Source organism: Netta rufina, assembly GCF_964035555.1.
Source record: "Netta rufina genome assembly, chromosome: 2".
NCBI lineage: Eukaryota > Metazoa > Chordata > Aves > Anseriformes > Anatidae > Netta > Netta rufina.
In genome coordinates, this window is record NC_140124.1 from 114,197,402 (window position 1) to 114,225,233 (window position 27,832).

The 27,832-nt window shown below is 34.6% G+C and overlaps 1 protein-coding gene across 1 annotated transcript in view; it reads left to right on the forward strand.

Annotated features, from left to right (window-relative positions):
• The window catches only part of CCDC178 (coiled-coil domain containing 178), a gene marked incomplete at both ends in the record, with an annotated part of 173,193 nt that overhangs the window by 142,487 nt on the left and 2,874 nt on the right, over nucleotides 1–27,832 (forward strand). The window contains one exon of the mRNA XM_084281665.1: nucleotides 12,760–12,894. Within this exon, the coding sequence (XP_084137791.1) occupies nucleotides 12,760–12,894 (135 nt within the window). The remainder of the gene's footprint in view (nucleotides 1–12,759; nucleotides 12,895–27,832) is intronic.

Consider the following 27,832-nt stretch of genomic DNA (forward strand, 5'->3'; position numbering starts at 1 on the left):
TAGTATATCTTTTTAAGCTGTCTTGTGTGCCACACCACTCAATGTTCTCCATGGTCCGTGCCCATTTGAACCTGTTCTGTTATCTGCACCAGTGTTGTTGAAGAAAAAACATTGTTTGTTTCTATTTGCAGATTTAATTTATCCTGCTGGCACTTAGAATAGTCTTCTCTATTCACAGTCCACATGCATACCTGAAGAAATACAATCTACACTTTGAGATTCAGACTGTAAACACAATAGCAGATTTCTGTCTACTGACTGAGCTCTCTAAATTTGAATTCACTGTAGAGAATAGAAGGACAGGAAGAACAAAAGAAGTGAAGAATTGTTTTATTTGTTTGTTGTTTACTCATGTATACTACCTGGGTGTGTTTTTTTTTCCAGCGGCATTGCTTCCTTATTTTTGTCTATGAAATGTTGAATGAGAATATTACATAAGGAAATAGGGATGTACTGCTAGGGTGGAGAATTCTAATTCTTGCCTTCTCAGACACATGCTTGTTATTGTCCTTGTTCTTGTTCTTCATCATCTTCTTCTCTCTTTCCCTCCTTTGTCTTTCTTCGTCTGAGACAGAAAAAAGTGCAATGAATCAGTGCTTTTTTAATATCATTTAAGCTTCTCCTTTCCATTTTGACCTAATCTGCATCGTACTATCTGAGTCTGCATAGCACTCTTAGTATCTCTTGTACTTTGAGACTTACAGAACTTGCTGAGTGACTGATTGCTGCCAGTATGTGACTTCACTGCACCCTTTTTATTTGCTCACACTGCGTTTTCCACAAAAACATGGCTGAATGTCTAAGCCCTCCTGAGGACAAAGGGTTCAGACAATGTCTGCAATTTTTTATTCCAATTACTTTCATGACTAGTTAATACAGTACATATTATGACAGACTAAAGCTAAGCCTCTAACTGGCTGTAAGCTCCATTTTGCTCTATGAACACCATTTTATTTTCTGTCTTCCCCATAATAATTATCCAATGCAAGGTCCATCCTGACTGAAGGCATCAACAATGATGTGTGAAAATACAGTCAAATTCTAACAAGTACTGCCTATCTGGGTGCTGTGTTCTCAGATTTGAGAATGAAATAACTTGTTAGAAGTCTCAGAGAGAATGCTACCAAGAATCATACAGGATGAATGACTGTGCAAAGATGCTGATGTGTAGGTGTGATGGGTATGGGAATATGACTCTGTAAACCTCAGAAGATTCTTATACTTACCAAGAAAGGCCATTCTGTCATATTATGTTGACCCCTGAGCCAAGAAATCAGTTTTTGGGATAAAGACATAATTCAGAGCTAGAGTCATAGTCATGAAAAGGATGAGTAGGTCAAAGAATTTTTCATAAGATTTATGAAATCTCTGGTGCTAGATAAGAAGAAAAGGATGTTTGGTTAGACTAAGGATGTCAAAACAAGTTGGTTGGTAACTTAACTGAAGACTTCATTTTATCACCCTCAGGGTATGTGTGTTTTTTTTGTTGTTGTTTGTTTCTTTGTTTGTTTGGTTGGTTTTTGTTTGTTTTTTTTTTTTTTTTTGCTTTAGCGTAGTTGGACCCTCTCCAACCTTCATGTTCTCTTCCTAATCCCATCCTGCTCTCAAATCCTTATCATTTATGAATTAATCCCTTATTGCTTATGAAAAGCAAGTATGTATCTGATTCTTTACAAGACACTTTTCAACAGGAAACTCAGGATACTGTTTGGCCATTAAGGCTACATCTAACCTGGAAAATAAAAGAGGGTTAAGGACCTGGCATGATCTATTCCGTAGTCCTCCATACTGATTATTTATAGTGCCCTGTTCTGTTTTCGTTTGTGTTAGCTAGCACTTTCTGAGAGAAAGCCTAACACAACTCAACGAATAACACACCAGCAATTGCTCCGAGCAGGGGTCATGGATGGGACAGCACCAGCTTTATTTCCCTCAGCACCACACAGTATCTCACCACTATCTCAAGAGGCTTGGCCACAGCCAATTGTATGTAGCACATATTTCTGTTTCATCTTTATAGGCTGAAACACAGCCTTCACATTCATTCAGACATTCAGCAGGTAACCCGTCATATCCCTTAACATGTTACTACTGTTTTAGGGCAGGGAGGCTATCACATAGGGCTAAGAAGTGGTAGTGGGCTGTGTAGTGTGGACAAAGCCAGACTGTTCCACTTCGCCTTACCACCAGAGAATGGTTCCTAGCTCTGTTTATTTAACGATATGAAAGTAGCCCCAGGGATTGAGAAACAATGTGCATCTCTAAGATGCAGTCAGCCATCAGCACTGAGGTAACATCTGGCAAGAAGTTATGCACATCTTAATTGGCCAGCTGTTCTGATTGATTCATTGCCTTCCAGGAAGCACACTTACCTCTCAGTACTCACATTGGCCCTGCAGAATAACCAGTCCCTGGGTTGCCGATGCTGGTGGGGTGGTTTATTATGCAAACCCAAGCAGGAGATTCCTTTGCAAAGTCTGTCTTTGCTCAGCTGAAGGCCATGTCATCCCTGAAACAGTTAACTGGAAGTCAAGTTGTCCATCAAGGGATGTTGGTGGTCATTCAGCCAAGCAGCCAAGAGCATGTGACTGCTGAGGCACCCATTGTATGACCTGGACTATTCTGGGACATGGTCACGCTGCACAGAGACTGGATCTAGGAATGGGCTAGTGACTGGCAGGTCTGATGATATCACTGTAGGAGGCCAAAGCCTAGAAATACAAACACAGTGACAGTAATACCTAGTCACAATAGACCAGCTTTTGGCCAAAAATCAAGATGTTGTTGATATGTGATTCTTGTGTTCTCATGGATAGGATAACTGATAAATGTATATGTCATCTAGAAAAAAAAAAAAGCTCATTTAAATTTCATTTTACTGTTTTGCAATGATCAGGATATACTTAATATGAAGCAGAAAATACAGCTTAATATAAATGCTTATCGTCATAACATTTTATGTTCATTTTTCAAGAGAGGCAGAATGCTGTCTCTATATTTTGCTAGATCTACAACTTAAGTACATTTTGATAATTAATCTCAGTGTATTTTAATGTAGGAAAGAAGGCAAGAATTCACCTTTCACAAAGATGAAGCTCACTATTAAATTATTTGGGAAAGTAGTGTAACATTCACATTAATCAGGTAGTTTATTAGTTTTATTTTTAAGATTACAAGTTCATGAAAAAACACTCTCCACAAGACTGAATGCCAGAAGTGTACTAGTTAACTTTTTGAAGAAGTTGTTAACAATTATACTCCAGAAATCCTTTAGGAGGGGACAGAGGATGAGATATGGTATTATTATATTGTGCATTTTTTTCTCTTCAGAGTAAGCAGTAGAATCTCTAAAAGGAATGATTAGAGATTATGGCTGCTTTAACAGGAGAAATTAATGGCAAGGTCAAGAACTTCCTTGGAGTGATCTTGTTTACTTGTAGGGTTTTGACATTTCAGCTTGTGCTGTCTGACACATTCCTTTAATGGCCTTGAATAAATAACAAATACAAGTTGGGAAAAGTCATGAACTGTAGGTGAGAGCTTTGGAGGTAAAATTATTTAATAATTATAATAATAACAATAAATATAATATATAAATTATATATTATTAATATATATATAATATATAATATATATTATATAATATATAATATAATATATATTATATAATATTTGTATATTATATATAATATATAATTTAAAATAAATAATAATAATAATAATAATAATAATAATAAATGATAATAATAATAAATTTGATTTGGGACAAGGTAAACTATTTACACATTATCACGATGTTTACATTCATTGTTTCAGGCTCTTGAGGATGAAGTAGCAGTATTTGATTATCAGTGTTACTAAATGATATATAGAGAAATGTCTGGATAAGTACAGATAGAAATTGGCCAGTATAAAAATCTTTGAGGAAAGAATAACATCAAATATATTCTATATGTACTCACTATCAAGCTCTAGACTACATTTTGAGGAGCCTAATACAGAAAGCACACTTTTCATTTTCAGACTAGTATTAAAAATGCTTACAGTAGCCACAATAAGCAGAAAGATGTCCTGATCTTATAAAGGAGTGTCTCTTTTCCTTATTATTTTTTTTTCCTAACAGAAGTTTAAAGTCATAACGTTAGTCTTTAATTTCTTTCCTCAAGTTTATTTTTTTTCATTCTTTTCACTTTATCCAACATTTTTAGTATAAGATTGTACTCTGATTTTTTGGCCTTTTATTTGTTTTTCAGTCAATCTTGAAAGACAGTTATGTATATCCCTCTCTCCCTTCTTCCTTTCTTCCTTCCTTCCTTTCTTTCTTTCTTTCTTTCTTTCTTTCTTTCTTTCTTTCTTTCTTTCTTTCTTTCTTTCTTTCTTTCTTTCTTTCTTTCTTTCTTTTTCTTTCTTTCTTTCTTTCTTTCTTTCTTTCTTTCTTTCTTTCTTTCTTTCTTTCTTTCTTTCTTTCTTTCTTTCTTTCTTTCTTTCTTTCTCTTTCTTTCCTTCCTTCCTTCCTTCCTTCCTTCCTTCCTTCCTTCCTTCCTTCCTTCCTTCCTTCCTTCCTTCCTTCCTTCCTTCCTTCCTTCCTTCCTTCCTTCCTTCCTTCTTTCTTTCTCTCTCTCTCTCTCTTTCTCTTTCTCTTTTCCTTCCTTCCTTCCTTCCTTCCTTCCTTCCTTCCTTCCTTCCTTCCTTCCTTCCTTCCTTCCTTCCTTCCTTCCTTCCTTCCTTCCTTCCTTCCTTCCTTCCTTCTTTCTCTCTCTCTCTCTCTCTTTCTCTTTCTCTTTCTCTTTTCCTTCCTTCCTTCCTTCCTTCCTTCCTTCCTTCCTTCCTTCCTTCCTTCCTTCCTTCCTTCCTTCCTTCCTTCCTTCCTTCCTTCCTTCCTTCCTTCCTTCCTTCCTTCCTTCCTTCTTTCCCTTTCATAATTTCACATTGCTAATCTGCTTGCCAAAGCATTCACTACTGGAATAAGGTCAAAAAACAAGTGCATCTTTTCCTGTACACTTGCATATCAGCTGAGTTTTTTTTTTTTTTTTCATGAGGCTTTCCCTCATTTTTAAAGTATATTCAGTCTGTTGACAAAAGAGCTTTATTTAAATGAGCTATGTAATCTTTACCAGCAGTCTGTAGAGCAGATTTGACAATAAAGAAATATCTCATTACCTAGGAGCTTTGTATATTGTACAGGTGTAACTTGGTAGTTGAACAGTATGAAAAGATAAATATTAACTGGATTTTGCTAATAAATCTGCCAGTCTTACAGCGCCAAAATCTGTAGAGTTGTTGTAATTGCCATTGTTTGAGTTGTAACAATGAATGGAACTGATAAGGCTTATGTCATTTACATAGAGTTTAGCATTCACATTGCACTATTGAATTAATATGACACACACATTGGGTCCTCTGATATAAGATTAGCATCATTTGAAAACAGATTGTAGATTTAGAAGTGACATATTATTCTTTGTTTGAAATGTAATGGTAATTTGCTTAGATCTAAAAATTGTAGTGATGTGATAGCAGTGACTAGTAGTTAATACTTCTGTTAGTTTCATTTTGGCTTGCTACATTTTGTAATAACCTCATGTCTCATGTTATGAGGGACTACTGCAGAATTATGAAATATTATTTTGAACCCAGAATCTGTATCACTTATATCGTCAGTCAAGAGTAGTGTCAAAAGGCTTATATTCTCTGAATATAAACGAGAGTTGTGTTTTAATAGAAGAATTTAATGAAATACTCTTAGCATCCTATACTGTCAAATACATAGATAACTATGGTTTTACCTGCCAAACATAGCAATGAGATACCTAAAGCCTTTTGCAGATCTAGCCCCAGTCCGGTAATGTCAGAAATATACCTTCATGGTACACTGTGATTTCAAGTCTTCCTCCTGTCTTCAGGTGAATCCATCATTGCTAATTGCTAGTCAAGTCTGGAAATTAAAGACTTAATATGGATAACCCCCTCCACACACAAAAAAAAAAAAAAAAAAAAAAAAAAAAGAGAAAGCACAAAACTCCCAATTATCCCTGGGGGAAAAAAAAAAAAAGTTGTTAAATGATTTGGTTAACATGTCAAGGGTACAGTGTGGCAAAGATAAAAATAATACATTTCTGCAGTTACATTCAGGAGCCTTGCTCATTATAGTGCACTTTGTCTTCCATCATTCTCTGCCTTCTTCACAGCACCAACTTCATTCATAGTATATGATTTCAGGTGTATATAAACCTTCAAAAGGTTTTTGAGAATTGATGGTGTGCTGCATTTAATGTATTATTTTATGATGGTCCTTACTATGAATATCTGTAGTTCATTCGTGTTTACCTCAGCTGAATCCAGACTATTGTTCACTGAGATTTCTGTCCAGCGTCATCCTACCTCCTGTGGGGTGTTACACCCTTACAAAAAAAAGATTTCTCTTGCAGGAGGAAGGGGAGGGATCTTTTTCTCTGAGTGAGTTTCATCTAGTGCTCCATTTCTTGGTGACAAGATCATTGCTGTCTGTCTTGATATTTTTTAGCTTCTGTATTTCTGTGCGTATGGCTGACATCTCAATTGGTTATTGTTAATGTTAAATGGTTTAGGTTCATAATATTTCATCAAAATATGGTATTGAAGGGGGCTGAGTCTAGTGAGACTTCTTGGAAATGCTCTGCCCATCTGTTTCTCTCATCTGCCTCAGCTATGTATATTTTTCTATTCTTGCTGTTGCTTAGTCCATTTCTTCTTCATTTTAATATTCACAAATGTTTTTAGTCACTTGACAATTAGCTATGACTTACCTCCTGTGTCTGCAAATGCTAGTTCTTTAAAACATCTCAATATGTAATTCCTTAGATTGTTTTCAGTCTGAAACAAACCTTTATTTGGAGCAGCTGTATCTCAAAGTCTCTTCAATCTTAATGTTATCTTCAATATTATTGTACTGGCAATCAATATTCCATGTTAATGCTCTAGGGTTTTGTGTTTTTATTAGATCTCCTGTTACTGTATCTTAGTGTAGCTCTGTAAAGCCTAAATTAGGCTTATGTTGTTAGAATTACACAAATTTTGATTAACAAGATCAATTTCTTAATCATACGTGAGCACCAAAAGAAGTATATTTATGCTGATACAGAGATAGGCACATTGTTAGTGACAAATCTCATCCTGTGCTGAAATAACAGCCATTATAGCAAAAATTAAGTTTCAGTGTTGTCTTCTTGAAATAATGTATAACAAACTACTTTGCGAAGATGGTTTATATACAGGGTAAAGTTATACAGAGATAAGCATTCTCACTTGCTGAGAAAGGTTGATACATTAACAGTCTAGTCAAGTCTAGGAGCAGGGAGAGGCTCAAGAATGCTTAGAGTGGGACAATGTTTTTAAAAGTTTTAGCTGATTAAAATGAAAAATTTCCTAGTGGTTATCTGCAATCAGAAGTTTTCAAAAGGCGTATAATTTTCACCAGATGCTTTTTATGAAGTTATCATATACAAAAATTTCACCTCCTGTGATATTTCAGTCACCTTTGAACACTGTATCTAGAAAAGCAGACATCAGTACATTTTTTTTTAACAGGAGCAGAGTAATGTATTTTGCCTAAAAAAACTCACAGAAAAAGCAAACTGCTTGGGCTATCCAAACAATTTCAGCCTGGGGCAAACACCTGCCATGCACATTTTTTGATCAAATGTTTAAAGTTTGGCAGAATTAAAAGAGAATCTTCTTTTGAGATAAGAAGCATACTAGTCCTGCATATAATAATATATCTCATTTTAGATCAATTGTAATGTTTACTATATTTTATGTGATTCAGAATCTTGAGGTTTTATTAGATCAAATGTCTTAGATGCAAGTCTGTATTCTGAATGTAGAATACACAACATGAATAATTATAATTTTGGAAAATGAAATGTTACTCATAGAGGGTCTGATTCTCTCTTTATATTCTCATGTGTAAAACAGGAACAGTTATATTCAGATTAGTTGAATCTTACTAATTAAAAACATCTGTGAGGAGGATTAGGTTTGTAATCATAACCAAGTATGATGCTAGTGTGTAGTCCCTGACTAGAACTGGCAACAGAAGCAGACCAAGTACTGTGTTGTTGACCACTGGAAAAGCATCGTGACTGAGTTCCATGTGTTGTTCCTTTTGTATTCTTAATGGTGCCAGATGCCATTTGATGTTTAACCAAGTAAACACCCCTAGTTTTGTGTCCATTGTCAAATATGTCTATAATCTGCATTGGTCTAGTCCAACACAACTAGACTGTGCAATGAAAGATAAGCAGGCAAAAATTTTGTGTCCTTGTGAATAGCCAACCAATGAAATTAGAAAATATTCTGGTCGAAATGCAATACAATTGTTTTTTATCTATACAGCGTTTTCTATTCTTTTTCTTTAATGTTGATAATGTACTGGCAAACGTCTCTTTGTTTAAAATAACTTGCCCAAACTCAGGGGCCAAGTTTTTCTGGTACTAGTCTGACACTACAGCAAAATGAAGGTGCTCTTGTAGTACATGAAAGTATATCTGTGCAAGCCCAGCGTTGCTCCCATCTGTAATAATCGCAGCCTATGCTTGATGATGTGGGTTTTTTTATATGCTACTAACTGGAGTACAAGCCTTCTAGTGTCTTAACTAGTGACCAAAAATTAATGCTTGATGCCCACCTCTTCTTTGCTGTCATTGGCCATGCCAGCTAGAATGTGAACAGAGGCATGGCACATACCACAGTTTATCTTTTGTTTACTGTATAGAGAATCTAAATACTATCATAGCTTTAATTAATGAGGACCTAGAAACAATACTACTGGAATAATGTGTTTGGCTTGAATAGGCCTCAGCTTCATGTGTTACGTGATTTTGGTCCCAGTTTGATCCCTCAGATGAGAAATTGCAGATTAAAATAGTAGCTTAATTTCAATCTCATATTATAGCAAACCATGCATGAATTTACTGAAGTATCTGGACTTATCATAACAAAAAAGAAAAAATAATGATAAAGGTGTGAACAGAATAAGGCAACATGTTTGGTGTGCCCCAAATCATAATCTAAGCTTTTTGTCTAGTAAAATAGCTATGGCAGCTAGTTCACATCTCCTTTTCTGAAATCTACATTGTTATTGATAAGTACCACATACAAATGAGGAATTAAATAAATATAGAGCCATACATTCCACATTGCAAAGCATGGAGGGGAAACACAACATGAGTAAAGAATAGCAGTAAAGCCCCAAAGCAGCAGAACGGTGAGGCAATTCCTTGACAGTAATATTTGTTTTCCCCAGCAGCTCACAAAGGTACATCTCCAGCTGCTGGCTCAACATCTCTTCATTGGTAGGGTGAGGACTGTGAGAAGTCACTTGCTGCAAAAATTGTTCCCTCCCATCCAAAAGAGGAAGCTCTTTGAAAGTGATTGCTTCACCTTGCTGAATTAACTTAGTTTTGATAATCGCAGAAACAGTCGCTTTAACAGAAGATTATTTTGTGGGGTCTAACAATTAGACCTGTATCAGCCCCAGCTGTGGGAGGTACAAAGCTGACAAAAACAAAAATCATCTCCTTTTGAATAACCCAAATCTGAAGCTGTCATCTTTTTGTTTGTTTGTTTTTTTTTTGTTTTTTTTTTTTTGTTTTTTTTTTTGTTTGTTTTTTTTTTTCTTCAGTCCTGTTCCTGTAGACAAATAAACATCAAAAACAAGGAGGCTGTCATACAAATATTTGGCTACTCTGCATGTTTCTATGCCTTCCACACTAAAGATATTGTTACTTTCTCTGTCAGCATTTTGTTTAATGTGTTAAAAATACCCAGGAAATATCGTGTTTCTCTTATAGTGAAACAAAGCAACAAAAAATGAAGAATTAGCAGTAATGTCATATATGCAAATCATGCATGCAGTGATTTCTTGTCTCTACTTAGAATTGTGATAAAAATTTCAAAGATAAGGAAAAGCTAATGAGTCTATTATATGACTGAGAAGAGAATCTAAGGGAAAAGTGTCATTGCCTATAGAGACAGAGAGACGATGGCCAAGCTTCCAAAATGTACAAGCTGATTTTGGACTAGAAGTGATCTTCAGCTGGATGACTTAGGATTTTATTACATTAACTATGGGTCTGAAGTAGACTCAGGAAGTTGTATTGCCCCTCCTATGTTAGAGAGTCCCTCAGTTTATTCAAAGCTTTCAGGTAACATTTGATCAAGCTGCTACTTTCCCACACAGACATGTATTTCTGATTGTGTGCATGAATGTTATTTATGTTGCAATTAATATTGTAAAATTAATAAATATTGAGTTTAGTCTCCATTATGCTAGGCACAAGAAAACATATTCAAAATATGAAATACATTAGATGCAGGATACTTTCAATAGTAGCAACAGCTATTATGTACTTGTAATTTGCAAGTGGTTATTTGGTTCTTTGAAATAAGAAACATTAGTGAAGGTCCTATTGAACACCAGCCATTACAAATTGTCAGCTTCTCAATACTTATGATACCAATTTTCAAATAGTCAAATCTTGAAACTTTTGAATGTATTTTTATTCTCTCAAGACAAAATCCTGGATAATCTTCAAACTTGATAGCCACTGTTCCCTTTCACCATTCAATAACAAATCTTTTCACATGCTCCCCCAACTTTCATTTGTCTCAGAACAACAATATATCTTGCAATTGTTTGATATTTTTACAAAATTTGGAATTTTGGTAATCCAAATATAGTTTTCTACTTCATTTGTTTTTCTGTTGGGCTGAATTAGGTTGTTTTATTAAAACATCACAAGTTGTTTTTCTCCTCTCTCACCTGCATTTTTTTTCAGACTCCGGAATGGTATCAAACAACATGAGATTTGAAAATACTTGAAATAACAACAGATCCATGGAAAGCTTGAGATTTATTTCAGGAAAAAAAAAAAAAATATATATATATATATATATATATATATATATCTTAAAGTAGGAGGAAAGGAGCAGTAGCACTTGGAAATGCTTCTACAAATTGGAAAATGTATTCATATTTGGTTTCAGGTTTTGGCTGTGATTCAGATCAATATTTTCATATTTTCCCATTGAGTTCATCTACCTTCCCTCATGTTATTTTTAATATACACTGGCATGACTCAAAACAAATATGTACAAAAATCTGTTTTAATATTTTACAGCCTCATTTACAAAGATGCGGAGTACTCACAGCTTCCATAGGATCTAATGGGACTTGTGGAAACTCAGTATCTCTGAAAATCAGGCCATTAATTTTGAAAATGTGCATTAATTACTCTCTAGGCTGTAATAGCTCACCTGATATTACTATAATCTACATTCTTTTGAAAAAGTATATTTTTCACCTGGTACACTGCGCTTGCTCCTAAAAAGTAGTCATATCTTATCATGTAAAAGCTTCTTTATAACTGATCCAATTATTGACCTGTGGCATTGACCTTAATGAAATGTAATATTTCCAAAGGAATGGTACAATCCATTGTGTTAATCTGGTTGACAGGGATACTCTTGAAGGCTTCATGCTAACAATAGCTATGAAATTTATTGAAATAATTAACTTGATGAAACAAAACCATGTATTTCAACTAAGCAATAATTTAGGGAGTTTAAACTTCCATTTTCTAAATTACAGCTGGTCTAGAGTATGAAGCAATGTTTGCAGAATTTACCAAAGCACATGGTCTTTCAAAAGCATTTTGTGTTGCTAGATTTTCAGATCATATTTAAACATTTTTCTTCTGAAATGAGAGACATGCTACACCATGTTTATGAGTTACAAATTTTTGCAGATTAAAGAAAAACTGATACAAGTCTTAATTGTAGATTCTAGCAATAATTAATGTTAACAAACAGCAAAAGCCTATCGGGTAAGCATTCCTCCTTTGAATAATATCAATTATAACTCTTTGTAACAAATGCAGTTCCTACGGTAAGTGATATCTTTGCTATACATCTTTAGACAATCCTTTTTTTTTAGGGAGTGTCACTCTCAGTAGCCGCATTCTGTGTAATTTAGTGCTGTTAGATGTTTTCATGTCACATGGTTATAGCTAGGTAGATTAATAGGAAGTTCTATCTGGAAATTTCTTTCCTGTTATTGTTCTCCCCGAGCAGTTGATGGCTAAGTTAATTCTCTTTAGTTTTGTCATGCACTAAAGCACACATTGCCAAGCTATGATAAGCTTTACACAGGGAAAAAAAAGGGGTGGTGGGGGGGGAGGGAGATGAAGCTCTTGTGTCCATCAAAGTCTTAAACTTGCATTTTAAAGTTTGGCCTGACCTGATGTGCATTCAAAAAGCTTCAAAAGATATATATATATATATATATATATATATATATAATTTTTTTTTAAGAAAGGTTCAATATGTCCCGAGGCTATCGGTTTTGAGTTAAACTGGGTGAAGTAGAAATATTTTACTCATCAGCTTTGCAGTCACAGAGTTTGCCTCAGCTAGAACAAAACTGCTGAGGCATTTAGAGAAAATTAACCCCCCATCCTGGCAGCCAGATGTGACTGGTTTCTGATGAATGCACATGAGTGGGCTGAAAAATCAAGAGACTGTGAAATTCCTGTCAGGTCCGTACAGTGCAGAATGGGCTATTGACTGCTTTCTATATTTTCCTCCATCATTCTTCTTGAACACTGCCATTAATTTCCTCTCCTACTCTGACTTGGGATTTTTTCTTTTTTTTTTTCATCCCCCCCCCTTCCTCCTTTTTTGCCTCTGTCCCCCCCTCCCGCCCCCCGGCTCCCTGTCCAGCTGTGTGTGCTGCAGAGCAGGATGCGCAGGGCGCTGGCGGCGTACTTGAGCCAGCGTGGGCTCTACGGCCAGGCTGGGCTGGCGAGGATCCAGGCAGCCTCTCAGGAGAACGCTCAGAAAATATTAGCTGTGCAGGTAGGTGATTGCAGGGAAGTAGGAAAGATCATTCTGATCTAGATTGAAAAGCAAATGATGGGTAGTGTGATGAAGCATTAAAACCATATCCCATCAGAGTTTTATAAATTTTTAACCTCTTTAATAAACTGGAATTGCATGAAGGATGAATTCAGTAAGTTAGCACATATACCATGCATAGTTTGGGGAAAAAAAAAAGGGGGGGGGGGGGGAACAAGGAACAAAAAAAAGAGATTAGATTTATTTCTCACAAACCTTTGAAAAGATTATTATAAATATATTGGATTATTGGATATAAATATTTGAAACACAGAGCGGCATTAGTATAGCTGCTCAGTTGTTTTAGAAAATGTTATTCCGTCCTGTTTTGTGCAAATATTATTTCCATGTTAAACAATATTGTCATTTTCATTGTATTTATATTTAATTTCTTTAGCATGGGACTGTTTTTAGAAGTACCATACCTTCCCAGCTCAGTTATATGATAACTTTCCCTTATTTGTAAAGAAGCAATGTTGTGGAGTTATAAGATTTAAGATATGGTTTCCAGAAATATATTGTTTTTCATTTTATGACTTGTTCCCCAGGTATATATATTTACTAGGAAAAATAACTATTATATAATATATGGTTTGAATGTTCTTGTTCTTTTTGTCTTGTGCAATGGTATCTTATTCGCATTTCTGTAAAGCTACTCCTTTCAATCTCTTCCCATAGTTAATGGCCATAACCAGATGGCGTTTGTGAAGGGTTTTTAAAAGACTTAAAAATTTCTTTGGATTTATTCCTTGCAAAAGAAGCTATGTTGATGATGCAGCTTTAGTGCAGCATGTTATTATAAACCTTGATTTGTAATTTTTAACACTTGGGCTTTGTTGTATGATTGCGCAAGCAATGTTATTAAATTTTAATATTATACAATTGTACTTCCCAGTTAATACCTGATGCATTAAAGTAAAAGCTAACTTGAGTGAGTTCTAGAACTCCATTAAACTGCACCAACATCATGCTCAGATTTCAGAATTTCACTAGATAGAGAGGATTTTTATGTTAAAATTCCAGATTTCCATATATTTTCTACTGCTATAAGAAGTAGCAAATATTATCATATTAAAATCAGAAATTCAAAAAAATAAAATTACAATAAAAATACACTTTTTGTACACAAATATTTGAAATACTTTCTTGGGTTTATGTTTTATGGATTTGTTTTATTTTCTTGTTTTATGGATTTGTTTTTGTGTTGTATTTGTTAAATATTGCATGAACTGTGTGCCAGTGGAGACAGGTAAGTGGAGAATTACACTTTTTTTGTTCACATTTCTCATTTAGCATTTGAAAAACTGGAAAAGCTGCTTTTTCGTTTTTGCTGTGGGATAGCTGTGAATAATTCTGTTCTCTCCTATGTTCAACTACTCCAATAGTGAGTGAAGAAAATAGGTGATTGATGTTCAGCCTAAAGCTCATGAATAATAATAACAGGGACATAGAACCCACAGGTGGCAGCTGGTTTCCTCACATGTGAATCTTTACATTAGTCTAATGTTACACAGTATTTTAATGGATGTACTATGAACCTCACATATCATTGAACATTATGTCAATAAGTAGTCCATATTTTAATTAATTAGTTTTTCACAAGTCCTTCACCTTAGCATAATTTTTTCCATGTATGTCTTTCACGCTGAGAAGCCATGTCTGTAAATCTTGTCTTCCTGAGTAACCCAACTAATGACAGAGGTGGATCTAAGTTAAGCTTTAAGACATAAAGCCCTGCGGCATTTGGGGGTATTCAGAGCAGCTGAGACCTACCAGAGATAACATTTTGTTCAAAGTCTGGTAAAAAATCTGCTCGCTGCCCACTTTCATTGTCTGCGGCATCCATTTCTGACAAAGGTTCTGGTATTCTAAAATTCTTGCTATATTTTCATGCAGTTTGCCTGGAAAAAACTTACCATTAAAATAATGAACAAGGAAAGGATATAAAATTAAAATGGAAACTAGTTCAGCTATGAGCAATTACCAAGGTATTTGGATGAGTATTTCCCCTCAGAAAATATGACATTTTTATATTTTAGAGGTCTTGGCAATGATTTATTTACATGTGGACCAGTTTCTTTACTTCATCTGTGTCATTGTCAGATCACTCTATCCTTCTCCGAATTAAGTTCTTACCCTGATGGCATTCGGCATGGTGGCAGGCACTTCCAAAATAACATGACGGCCATTCCTCTCCCCTCCTTTCCTCTCAGCAAGAAATACACTTTTCTTGCTGTTGTTTCTTGTGGCCGTCTCACATTATCATGTGAGGCTGAGGACCTGCTGTGCTGAGCTGCATGAGAGTGTGCAGCATGGAGGTGATTTCGGCTCATGAGCGCTTGCGTTCCAGCAGCTACATTGACTAGAGCAAACAGGAGCAGGTGAATCACAAAGGAAGAGTGAATTAGGAGAGGCAGTAGACACAGTACATTGACTACCTAAGTGTTTTCTAATATTTTACAGAAGCCATGACCTGGGTGAGATCCAAAGAAAGACTTAAAAGTAGATAATGCAGGATTGTTGTTCTTTTTTCTTTTCTTTTCTTTTTTTCTTTTCTATTTTTTTTTAACCTTTCCAGCAGGTACTTTTTAACCAGCAACAATCTCCGGTTACACACAGTGTCAAAGTTTGGGTAAGACTATGATGTGAAAACCAAGAGCTACCTCAGACTGGATGACAGATTGCACCAATGTTTCCTCATTGCTATTCTACACTGCTAGGCCTGCTTTTAAAAGTCTATATTTGCCTTCCCATTGTTTCCAACAGTGGAGATAGACCATAGTACCTGTAAAACATCGTGGTCCAGAGGGAATAGCCATGGCCTAGGTGAGACCATGACAGTGCCAAGGACATTAGTGAGGATTAACAGGTATCAGTGGAGTTAGTTATCAACCAAAACAAATCAAAATAAAAAGCAAAACCTTAGGTGGGATCCCACTCAATAGCAAAGTCCTTTAGTTAATGATAACTTGGAAAAACAAAGCAAAACAAAACAAAGCAAAAGATTATTGCAATTAAATCTCCCTTAAAGTAATTAAGTTGAAAAAGTAGTTAAATTAAAAGTAGAACTTCACAATCATGGCAATTTCCTTTGGTGTGTGGTGTCTCAAAATTATTTCAGAAAGAATTTTATGTAGTACAAGTACCAATTTCTATCAGCACCAAACTGGGCATCAGTGCGAGATTTGCCATTGGTCATTCTCCCTGAGAGTTAAGCAGGGATCTGAGCTTGTTCTTAATTGCAGGCTTCCCTCCCTATCATACTGCTAACACGGGCCCTTGGCTAAGCTAAAACTAATATCAGATTCTGTGCATGTCCAATTTGGAGGTATTGGGAAGACAAAATATGTTGCTATGTCAGCTACTTTGTCTGTGAAGCTATCATACAGAAGTGTGTCTGGCAAGTGATGGGAAAAAAAAAATAGTGCCATCAGCCTGGCACATTCCTGACCTCTCCTGAGAACTTAGCTTCACTGCATGGAGGAAGGAGGGACGAGAGGAAGCACACATCTTAAAAACACTTTTGAAATCTGGAGATCTGCTTACCAACCCTAAATTTGTAACTGTATTAAACTGAATGGGAGTGCTTAGGATTAGTGCAAAATGAGCAGTGTATCCCCAGCAGCACACAGCTCCTTGGAGGAATCTGCAGTCCCCAGAAACAACAGCCAAGCTGATGCTTGCCATCACTGCCTTAAATGTCCTAGGGACAGAATTTTTGCTTTGCCATGCTTAGGGTGGCAAAGGCAGAGTGCCTCCTTAGCTATCTGTCCAGCTTTAGCACTGGCTGTAGACGTTTCTGGTCTGCTGTGCCTCACCCGGCAGCAGTTTCTTCATCAGGAAATCATAACCAGAAAGCACCAGCTTCTGGATGCACCTCCTTTTAGATCTCTGTTCTGAGTAAGAAACACCAAAAACATTATTTTGTATGTAGGAGAAAGTAGTAGAGGTGAATATATGCTTACTGAGCTCTTGCTGTGTGATTGGAGGTAAGACATACCATCCAAAGCACCAACAATAGGAGTGTGAACCAAGAAGGTAGAATTATGGGAGTCAGCCTCTACTAAACATTAGCTTCTGCTTTCCTTATGCTAAGGGTCGGTAGTCTATATTGTACATAGTAGCATTAATAGATTTAAAAAAAAAAAAAAAAAAAAACAATAAAAAATAAGTTGGCAATCAAATCAACTTCTACAGCAGAGATCAATTACTAAAATTATTTATACTTTCAATTTTGGCTCTTTATCTATTTTATTTTTGTAGAGCAAAGTATAGGACTTTTCTTAAGCAAGAGTATTTCATCTTATGCTTGACCTTTTTCCAAGCAGTTTCCAGTTTTAAGAATTCCTTTGCAACTGCCTGATTGCAACTTCATTCTGTGAAGTTTATATATATGCCTAATGGCTCTGATAAGAGACTTTGTTTTTATCATGACAGTAAGACTTCTTTGAGCTCCTCTGTAGATTACACTGATTCTTCAAAGAGAGGAACAAATACTATTGCTGAAGTCAGTGACAGTTTGCCTTCAGATAAAAGCTTCATGGAGATTTTTTCTTGTTGGTGTTTGAAGAAAAGTGACAGAGCAACATGGGGAAAATTTCATCCTCCCTGTAGGTGCTGTCTATATTCTATAGTTTGCTGGAGGACTTCAGACCTCAAAAATCCTCCTGAAATTGATAAATACAGTCTTAATCCATCAGTAAATAATAAAAGTAACTTATTTAGTATAAGAAACTTGAGAAGAAATAAATGAAACCTTTTCTTCCAAAAGTGTATGGGAAAAGTATTTGTTCAGTCAGTGACTTTTGTTTTCCCAATAACATTTTGGAGTTTCAATAACTTGGCTCTTGAGTAAGTTCAATTAGCTATCTAATTGCAAAAATGATATATGATGGCAGATGTAGCTTTATTTAGGATTGTGACTGGACTTTAACCCTGACAGTCTTCAATTTAGTTCACCATTTTAGATGATTTATCTTGACTATTGTTCTGTCAAAATTATTTTAGGAGCTAAAGTGCTATCAAAAATATTGCAGCTTTAGAGTATTTAATAATTATTATTTTTTTTTATGATGGTGGCACCACAAAGGTACCTTTTTAACCAGTACAAGATTACTGGCATAATTTTTAATACATCTGACCTTAGTCAGCCACTCACACTAGTGTAACATGGTTTGAAAATAAAATATCAAGATTTAGAATTCAGAAGCTTCTTTTCAGGAAGTGTTTTTTACCCATTTTGAGTAAGTGAAAATTGTTTCATAAGACAAAAAGGATCTGATGGATCAGACCACAGACTGTCATTTTGACTCCAGAATATGTTCATTATTTATAAGTTTTCCACAGCTTTACATTACTTCATTGATTAACCTGAAATCCTTAAAAACCTTTTGGCTAAATTTTAAGGTGTTATTGTTTAAAATAGTTCCACTGTATTGATATATGCTAGTTTACACTAGAAAAGAGTTTTGATCTATTTTAGATAGTCTTTATTTGGTCAATTTTTGTAGAAATTTCCAGAGAAAGGACAATTTTTGTCTAAGGCTTTAGGACTTCGCTGATCTACAGGGGACATCTCTGTGGATTTCTCTGTGCATACTATGTCTTACCTGAGGAAATGTTTTCCTAAATCTGCAAAATTCCCATGGTTTTCATGTTTTCATAGCTCCCTGTTCTACCTCCACACAGGAAAGAGAGTGCAGTTCCACTATGGCCAGGAACCATTATAACATTGCATATTACAAGCAGGGTCTTTTTTTTTTTTTCTTCTTTGTTTTCTGAAAACCACTCATTCTTAACTTGCTTCTTATCTGTCAGATGGTAGTCAGTTTAAGTACATCTTCTGTTCTCTAACTTATTAACACAGGTGTGTTATGGTGTCCCCCAGGGCTGATGCTCTTCAAAATCTATGCTCTCTCTTTTATTTTTCTCTGTTATGGGTTGAGTTATCACAATTTATGCTGATTACACTCAGTTGTATCTTTTTTGCCTGCTGATTTCACTTTAGCAGTCTTGCTGTTTCTGCCTTGTCTTGGAGACATATGGGGTTAGATGACAGATAACTTTTCTTGAGGGGACATAGCTACACACCTTTTAATTAATTCTAAGCCTTTTTACTTTTGCTAAGCTTTTGTTACATTTATTCATAGTAAACATTTACAATTTTGAAATTAAATTTTGCTGATTTTATTATACATTTATGAAATATTATTTTTGTACAGTTAAAAGGAAATTGAGACCAAAAAGGCAGTTATTTTTGCTTCTGCTCATGGTAGTGATGTTTCTGAGTGGAAGAATTTGTTACTTGATCAATAGGTTTCTGAATAAACATGTAAATCAACATCCAATATATAGTTTCTAAAAATTCATGGTTGTCCTCTGAAACCCTTATTAATTTTGCATCATAACACCTACAATTATTCAAAATTTGATATATTTTATTTCAATTTTTAAAATCTTTTTTGTTGTTGTTGTTGTTGATTTTTGCAGATTCAATTGATAACCCTGAAAAGCATTCACCAAAGGATTTTGCTTATCGTGTATGTGTAGTGACAAATACAACTGCCCTGGAATAGACACAAAAATGTTCATAACCATGTATTTTGTTGTTGCACAATATGAGGGAATTCTCTAGTGAAGGAGTGGAAAGTAATCTCAAAATGAGCCCAATTCTAAAAAACAGTTACAGTCTGCTTGATTTCCTTGCTCATTTTCATGGTCTGTCATTTTAATTATCACATAGCAAAATTCTGATGTCTCTATTATGACATCACTTCCTTTTCACTTTTGAAGTGTACATTTCATCTGACACAACTCCTTTGCATTTAGTTGTATGTGCCACTTACACCTTACAGCACCTTGCTTCTTGTGCTTTATATTAATACTTTATTTTTCAAAGCGTCATGTCCAAAGACTAAGATAACCTCAAATTTTCAGGCATGCACAGGAACACCTAAAGAAACTTTAACTGGCTGCCTCTTCTGTGGCTTCACTTTAAAGTTTCAGTAGATTAGTAAACAGGATAGGAATGAAATCGCTTAGAAATGAGAATAACACTTAAAAGCTGTAGTTTATATCAGGGAAGAAAACAAAAAACAAAACAAACAAAAAAAAAAAAGTAGGACATTTGTGTTTACCAGACCAGAATCACCACCTGAAGGACAGTTCTGCTAATAGACCATCAGTGATGGAGGCTAGAAGATGACCTCTGGAAACAAACAAATTGGTCTCGTATTTTTAAGATTAGTCTCAGCAGGATTATTGTTGTGATGAGTTATTTAGCTTGCTTGCCAGATATATATATATATGTTCTGTGTGCGCAGAAATATGTACCAGTGTTTTGAGTACTAAAAATTGTGACCTAGCAAAAATGGAACAATAACATCTAATCTAGGATATTTATTTTTAAATTTCTTTTAAAAGAAGAATTCCTATGAGTTACATTTCTTCACTATTCAGAACCACTTACTAGAATGCATCCTCATATGTTACCAGAATAGTTCTACTTGTTCACACTTTTACACTTTCTAACTTCCAAACACAGATATGCTGTAACTTAAAACATGCTGACTAATGGAAAGATATAGACCACATTTTTTAGTAATGAAACACAAGGTTACAGATTTAAAAGATTTCTATATGTAACTGATATCTAATTTTATCTCTTGATAAAATGACTATACAATCTTCATTTCCCGTTAAGCACAAATTATTCTCCAATTAAAGAGAATTAGAATTCATAAATGTAGTCTATGAATTCATATTCATTTCACTTGCAATTCTGATAACTTACATTTGTGGGCCAAACAGACAAAACTGCAGTCACATCTGAAGAACTCAAAAACCTAAAATCTCTGCTGCTTTTATTGTCAGCAGGACAACTCAAATCAGTAGATCCTAAAAGACAAGAAGACAGAACCTCTGACTACCAGCTTCTTAAAAAATGATCCACTGGAAGATGTCACTGCTACAGTAATCTTTAAATCTTAAATTATTTTCTTTATATCCTTTCAGAGTGATTCAGAAATTTAGTTTAAAACTTCATAGAATAAAAATTTGATGAAACACTGGATCATGTATTGTGAAGTTTTCAAATAACATTGAAGTAGTTACGCTTGATGCCTTTTCCAGAACATGAAAACTACTGGATTACTTTTTCTTGAAGTAGCATAAATGTTAAGTATTGAATTAAATAACTAGAATCTTTATTGAAGTATGTACGCACAATAATTTAAACAAACAGCAATAAATAAATAGAATCAAAGAATCTTAAAACATGGTGAGTTGGAAGGGACACACAGGGATTACTGAGTCCAGTTCCTGAATAAATAAAATGCAAGTACTTACATATTGAAAATTTTAAAAAATGTATAAATAAATAAAGTTTAATGGGTCCTATGAAAGGGGATACTTGGTAACTTTCATAATATGGAATGCAGTCAGCCCTACCTATGGTTCAGGGAAGTCTTTCCTATTACACAAAAATAAGTTGAAGTAGTTCAAACAGCAGTACTTCACAATACAGCAATAATTTATTCAAGTTTTTGGTCCTTCCTAGTGAAATATATAGGAATCCCTGACTCTCCTTGCAGAGTTTTGGTTTGAGTAGATGTGCTATTATATTATATCCTTTTATATCCAGGATAATATGGGAAAGTGCATACACAAACAAAATCTCGTTAAAGTATTTTACTATAGTTCTGTGAAAACTATATATTAGTTAGTTTGTTTGTGTTTTGTGTTGTTTTGTTGTTTGTTTGTTGTTTTGTTTTGTTTTTTTTTTCAGAGAAGTGCAGCCATTTCTCATCAATAATATTATTTTTCCAATATATGTTTTCTCCTGCTTTGAAGTAACAATGCTAAATAGAAGGAAAGCCATAGTTTTCTTAAGCAACACTATCTAGAAAAGAGAAAACATAGTTTGAATATGCTATATGTTTCCACTAGCTTAACTGATACAAGATAACCTATACAAGAATAGAGGGATCAAGTTTATAAATAGTTCAATTTAATACAAAATGCTGAGTTTTTGAGGCATTTGTTCAAAAGCAACTATACATATTGGGATATTGGCTTAAAGTTTAATGCCAAGATATACACAATATTGAATCTCTATAGCTCATGAACCCCTCTTTCAAGAATTTGGCCCAAAATTACAAACCTTTTAGAGATAATTTGGATCATAAGATTCCTTTTGTAAGCTAAGTGAGAATGATTCTATCTCCATTCAGAACAAATGGTATGAATGACAAGAGAATGCAGCAATAAGCCAACAAGTAAGATGGCTATTTAGTTGTTATGTGTCAAAAAGAAAAGGAAGTGACACTTCTTAGATTTGCTTTTCCAGCAATTGACAGAAGCCTTCAGTGTATGATTAAGAAAGGTTAAAGTCCATTTTTACAAAGACAAGATTAAGGAAGATTAAGGATTTACAAAGTTATAATATTGCTAAACAAACAAATACCTAACACTGGTTTTGTGAGTCAAAAAAAAAAAAAAAAAAAAAAAAGAATCTTTATCCAGTACACTGAGTAAAGAATCAGAGAAATGACATTTTAAATTAATGATTCAACCTTGCAACATCACTTTGGGCTATCTGAAGCTGAGTAACCTCCTTCTATCCATTTTAAACGTATATCAAAACACAGGTTTAATGATGAACTGTTTACATGTTGAAAGCTCCTTTTTGGCAGCTCTTCTGTTCTTGTCGTTACCTGAATTAATTATGGTAGTTCAGAACATCTCTAGTAAACATGCTGATATATCATAGATTATAAACTCATCTGCTGAACTCTTAACCATCATTGCAAAGTAGATTATTTTATTTAAAGACAGCAGTTTAAAAATTTAGACATTTAATTTAATTATCCTCTCCCAGAAGTATAAGAAGAAATCAGAGTCCTAGTGTGAATAGCATTATACTTGTATAAGAAAACTTACAGGAGCATTTTTGCCTCAAACTCAATAATTTTAGTTATAATCACTAACTATGTTTTTGTTTTACAGAAACAGTATGATTTGGAAAAAGAATAAAATTGCTTTTAAAGTACAAAAATAATTATGAACCACTTGAAATGTAATGTCTGTATTTTATTTCTCATCAGAATTCATTAGTGTGTAACATCAATAATTTAGCCCATCATTTGCCAACACTGACTTGGCTCAGTAGTTCAATCATGTAACCCTGTAAACTCACTTTCCATTAAAATGAATGTTGCTGACAAAGGATAACTAAAGAGATACTTCATTTATTAGCTAAAGAGATACTTCATTTATCAACATTTTTAAATTAGGAGTTTGGGACCACAGACACTTAGCTGGATAAATTATTCAAAGGAATCTTTGCATTAGGCCTAAAGATGTTTGTAGAATCAAATACAATGTTATCCAGAATTATAACTGCCTTTCATTTGTGTAACATGTAATTCACAGTATACTATTCCAGAAACCAACAGAGCCACCTGCAGAGAATCAAATGACCTACCAGAATGAAATCCTGACTGTCATATACAAAATTATAAAATGTGTAATAGTTATCCCATGTTTTGATTGACTCAATCAAGCATTTCCCATGGAAAACTCCTATAAGGAACTTCTTGCAACAGGCACTGTAATCTCCCAAAGTTGCATCCGTAGCATTAAATATTTTACATTATTTTACTACAAGCAGCCTCTTCAAAAACTACTCATTAGCTTCTCCAAATACACCCTTTAAGACCATTCAGGTTTCAGATGAAACATATCAGCTTGTTGCTTCTCCAGCCTATTTCCTAAACAACTATTCTTTTTTACCTGGTTTAATTTTCCAAACTTCAACCTGTTATTAAATTATTATTAATTATTATTATTATTATTATTATTATTATTATTATTATTATTATTATTATTATTTCTTTATTTTGCTGGCATATTACAATTTGAACATAAACTTTTTCTTTATAAAAAATTACTTGAAACGTGGGGACAAAGTTAGGAATAAAATAAAAACCTCTCAGATCATGTCTTTTGATGGTGTCTCTCTGATACATTGAGAAACCAATTCCTTCCTAAGGACAAATCAGTAAACATCTGTCATAGAGCCAACATAACAGGACTGTCATCTGACCGTGCACTCAAAGGGCTGATGCTGGTGGTACAGAAGGAAGGAAACAATTAAGGCTATAAGCAGAAAGTGAATAAAGACGTTACAAGACCAGTTTGTTGCAAAATGGGACATTGCTATCCATTCCACTTATTCTTTTCTTTGCGCTGGTGGTATTCTTAACCTAGAGGCAAGAACCACTCCTTCTTTTGAGCAATGTTCCAAGTAAATTGTGTTAACGTCACTGTGCTCACAAGTTGTAATGCATTCTTAGCATACTCCAGGCTGAGAAGTAAAGGGTTGCATTTAGGTATTTGTTTCCAACCATTCCCATAATCATTTTTGAAAAGGGAGTGAGATATATTCCCTGGGCCTGAGCACTGTGGTAACTGAGCTTGCATGTGGTAGCAGAGCAGAAGTCTGCAAGTGAGGTAAAGGCCACTTTAGCCACTACAAGTGGCTAATTCAGGGGACTGAGAAGGTGTGTACAAGGACTATTTTTTGGGGAGGAGTTTTTTTTTATTTATTTTGTGGGGTAGGGAGTGGGGTGGGAAGGATATGCCTTAGAGAATTACTTAGAGAGTTATTCTTCAGAATAATTTTGAAGAAAATGAGAACAGAAACAGTTCTCTTTTAGTATAGTTAGACCTGTATTTCTCATCTCTGTGATGTGCAGCACTGCTACAGGTGTATGCAATCTGTATCATCACTTGATTCAGCACCAGTTTTGGTGTTCCTATGAGTAGAAGATGCAGGAAGAGCAATTTACTTCTTATTTACTCTCCTCCAAAACCGTGATGGGTCACAGAAGTTTCACTGAGTTGCTTTAGCATGACAGCTTGTCACAACTATCGTGGAATTTTAGTGGAGCATTTTAATTATCTATAATAACTGCAGAAAATCCTCTTTTTCATTTGGCACAGATTTTCAAAGCCACCAGTTTAAGTTTTGTTACAATTTCTGAAATAAGAAAATTAAAGGGTACACAAAACAAGAAGTTTTTTAATGCTATGCTTCACTCCAGTTAACCTTCAGGGACTAGGAAGCCTTGCAAAATAAAATACACACTTGAATTTGGTCCCATTAAAGTTTATGAAGTTATGATGAAGTTTACACTGGCTTCCTTGGATACTGAGCTATTTTCTTCAGGATAAAGGAAGAAGAATTTGAGATAATATACATATGCTCACTATTTTGCCTTGTAACAAAACTTGCATTCTGAAAGCTAAAATTACATTTTTATTTTAAAAGTAAGTGTTGTGGTGATAGCTTTGTTATAATCTTGATGGCCTAAGAATATAAACAAAGGAGATTTATAAGGAAAGACATTATCTTTTACTATACTGGAAAAGAAGACAAACTTTTGAGCACACTTGCTCTTCCTGTTAGCATTTTTTCTTGTATCTATCATATCTGAAACAATGTTGAGCGTTGTTATGTTCTTAGTTTCAGTAGTATATTCATCAGTACTCTATCATTCTGTTTAAAATGTACATATATAATTATGCAGCAGAGACTATATACTGATCTTTCTTAGATCCTAATATCTTATTTAACTCAATATAATAATCACTCTCTACATTCAGTACTGACTCCTTTGACCTATACAGATGATGAGTCTAACCACTGCTGGTGTTACATTATTACCTTTCTTTTCCATTTATTTCTCATTCTTTTTAATTCCTACTTCTTAACAGGTAGAATTTAAATATCAGGAAAATTTAGAGGAGATGATGAAAGATATTATTTGCCTAGATAGGTAAGATTAGTGTTTGAGATTAGAGACCTCAAATGTGGTGATGCAGTCTTCTGAATTAACTTGCAACTTTTCCTTGCTTTCTCTAATTTTCTCAGTTTCATGTGTTTTGAAGATAAAATGCCAGGTGCTGTCTTACTTCTATTGATCTTCTAAGAGCTGATTTTTTTCCTGTATATAAGCCATTAGAATTTTTCATTGTTTTATCGTTACTCAAACAGCATATAATTCTGGAACTCAATCTGTAATAGTCTGACAGTGTCAGTGTCACCCTGACAGATACGATGCTCCCCAGTAACCATTCAGGTTGAGAAGTCATGCACTTCAGCTTCTCCAGTATAATTTCTGCTTTATCAAGATCAATGTACATAAAAGTGGCCTGCATTTGATCTGGAATAATTTTTAAAAGTTTTTAAGTAGAATTGTGTCTTGGTATAGCAATTTGCTATTAGGCAATAATAGAGATTCTTCCTTTTCAAAACTAAAATAATCTTTTATTGGAACAAATTATTGACAGATGATTTTGGTGCACAGTCAACTTTCTTTGGAGTTAAGAGAAATCTATGAGATATGTGTGCATTCCTTCTACAGCAGCATTTGCAATTTTCTGTCTTTCCTGTATGGTGGAGGCAGCTGGCTTGGACAAAAATGTCCTTGCAGGACATGATGAAAAGAAACCAAGTGAGCCACTGCTTGACTTTTGCCCTCCCTGCCATACTTCCTGACCTTGACAAGTATGATGATTTAATGTCTCTTTTCAGAGACTAAGAATGTATTTGCAGAGTTGTGTGTGGATATATAGATCTTCTAGCTGTTTATAGGTTAATGCAGAACTTTCCTTTCTTGAGCTTCCATGTGTGCTACAGGGACAACAGAAGAAGTAGTATCTGACAGTGTGGAAACTCAGAAGGATAACTCCAAGTTTACTGGAAGGTCTTGTGAAATTCACAAGAAATTCGCATGGCAAATTTTGGCAAAAATTCTTTTCAACCTGTTTTCTTCTGTCTGTTCCGGGATAGGAAAATAATAGGAAGGAATATTGCTTAAGTTTATTCTGCTATTATAGTCTTCCCTACATTTCTCATCATGACCATTGTTGGGAAAAACAAACAAACAAACAAAACAAAACAAAACAAAACAAACAAACAACAGAAAAACAGTGGTTTAGATGCGCCTTTGGTTTGATTCCATGTTGCTGTTCATACGTTATGGTGTTATGGAACAATAAGAACCTCAACACTGATGTTGCTGGCTTCTAAAGCAATATGTGTATTTTCCAATTCGACATTCACCTTTTATTTATAGTTATATTATTATTATTCTTATATCCTTCTCTATACTTTCCTGATTATCTTGTCAATTTACTGTATCTTCACATATTTCAAGTATTCTGTATCTCTGTCAAGGAGCAGTTTGCATTTTTGCCCCCTTCCCCTCCCCTTTTATTTTCCCACCAGAAATCAGCTTAAGATATTTATTTTTGAGGAACTCTTTCCAAAGTTACTTTAAATTATTTTACTAAAATATGTGGGGACAGGTTTGTACAAAAAGTCAGTTATAACTGGATTTGTATCACACCTAGGAAGAAAATGATTCTCTGGGAGTTAAGTTTAAAATACTCCCAAATTATAATATTTATCAAACAATAATAGTTATTACATCTTTAAGCTAACAAGTTTGTGGATAAATCTCAAAGGAAATTAATCTTTGAGTACTTTTTTAGCAGTTATTGTTTGCCTACAGGCTTTTGCTAGGCTTAGTTTAAAACTGGACAGAGATCATTCCCTCTTGTCTTTTTTTCCAATTCTTTCCTTCAGTAAATGACTCTTTGTAGGCCTCCACAGAGGAGAATTGTTCTAAAATAGGGGTCATCAGTAAAAGAACCAATCCACCGTAGCTTAAAATTTTTCTGTCTTTCTCAAGCAATGTCATACCTCCTTGCCATTCCTATAATATGTTAGATAGAACTGTTGACAAATGTAGAGTCAGTAAGGATTATTAAGGACTCTGAGCCTCATTTTGATAGTTTTCTGTGTTTTAAATCTATTAATTTCATTACAGTA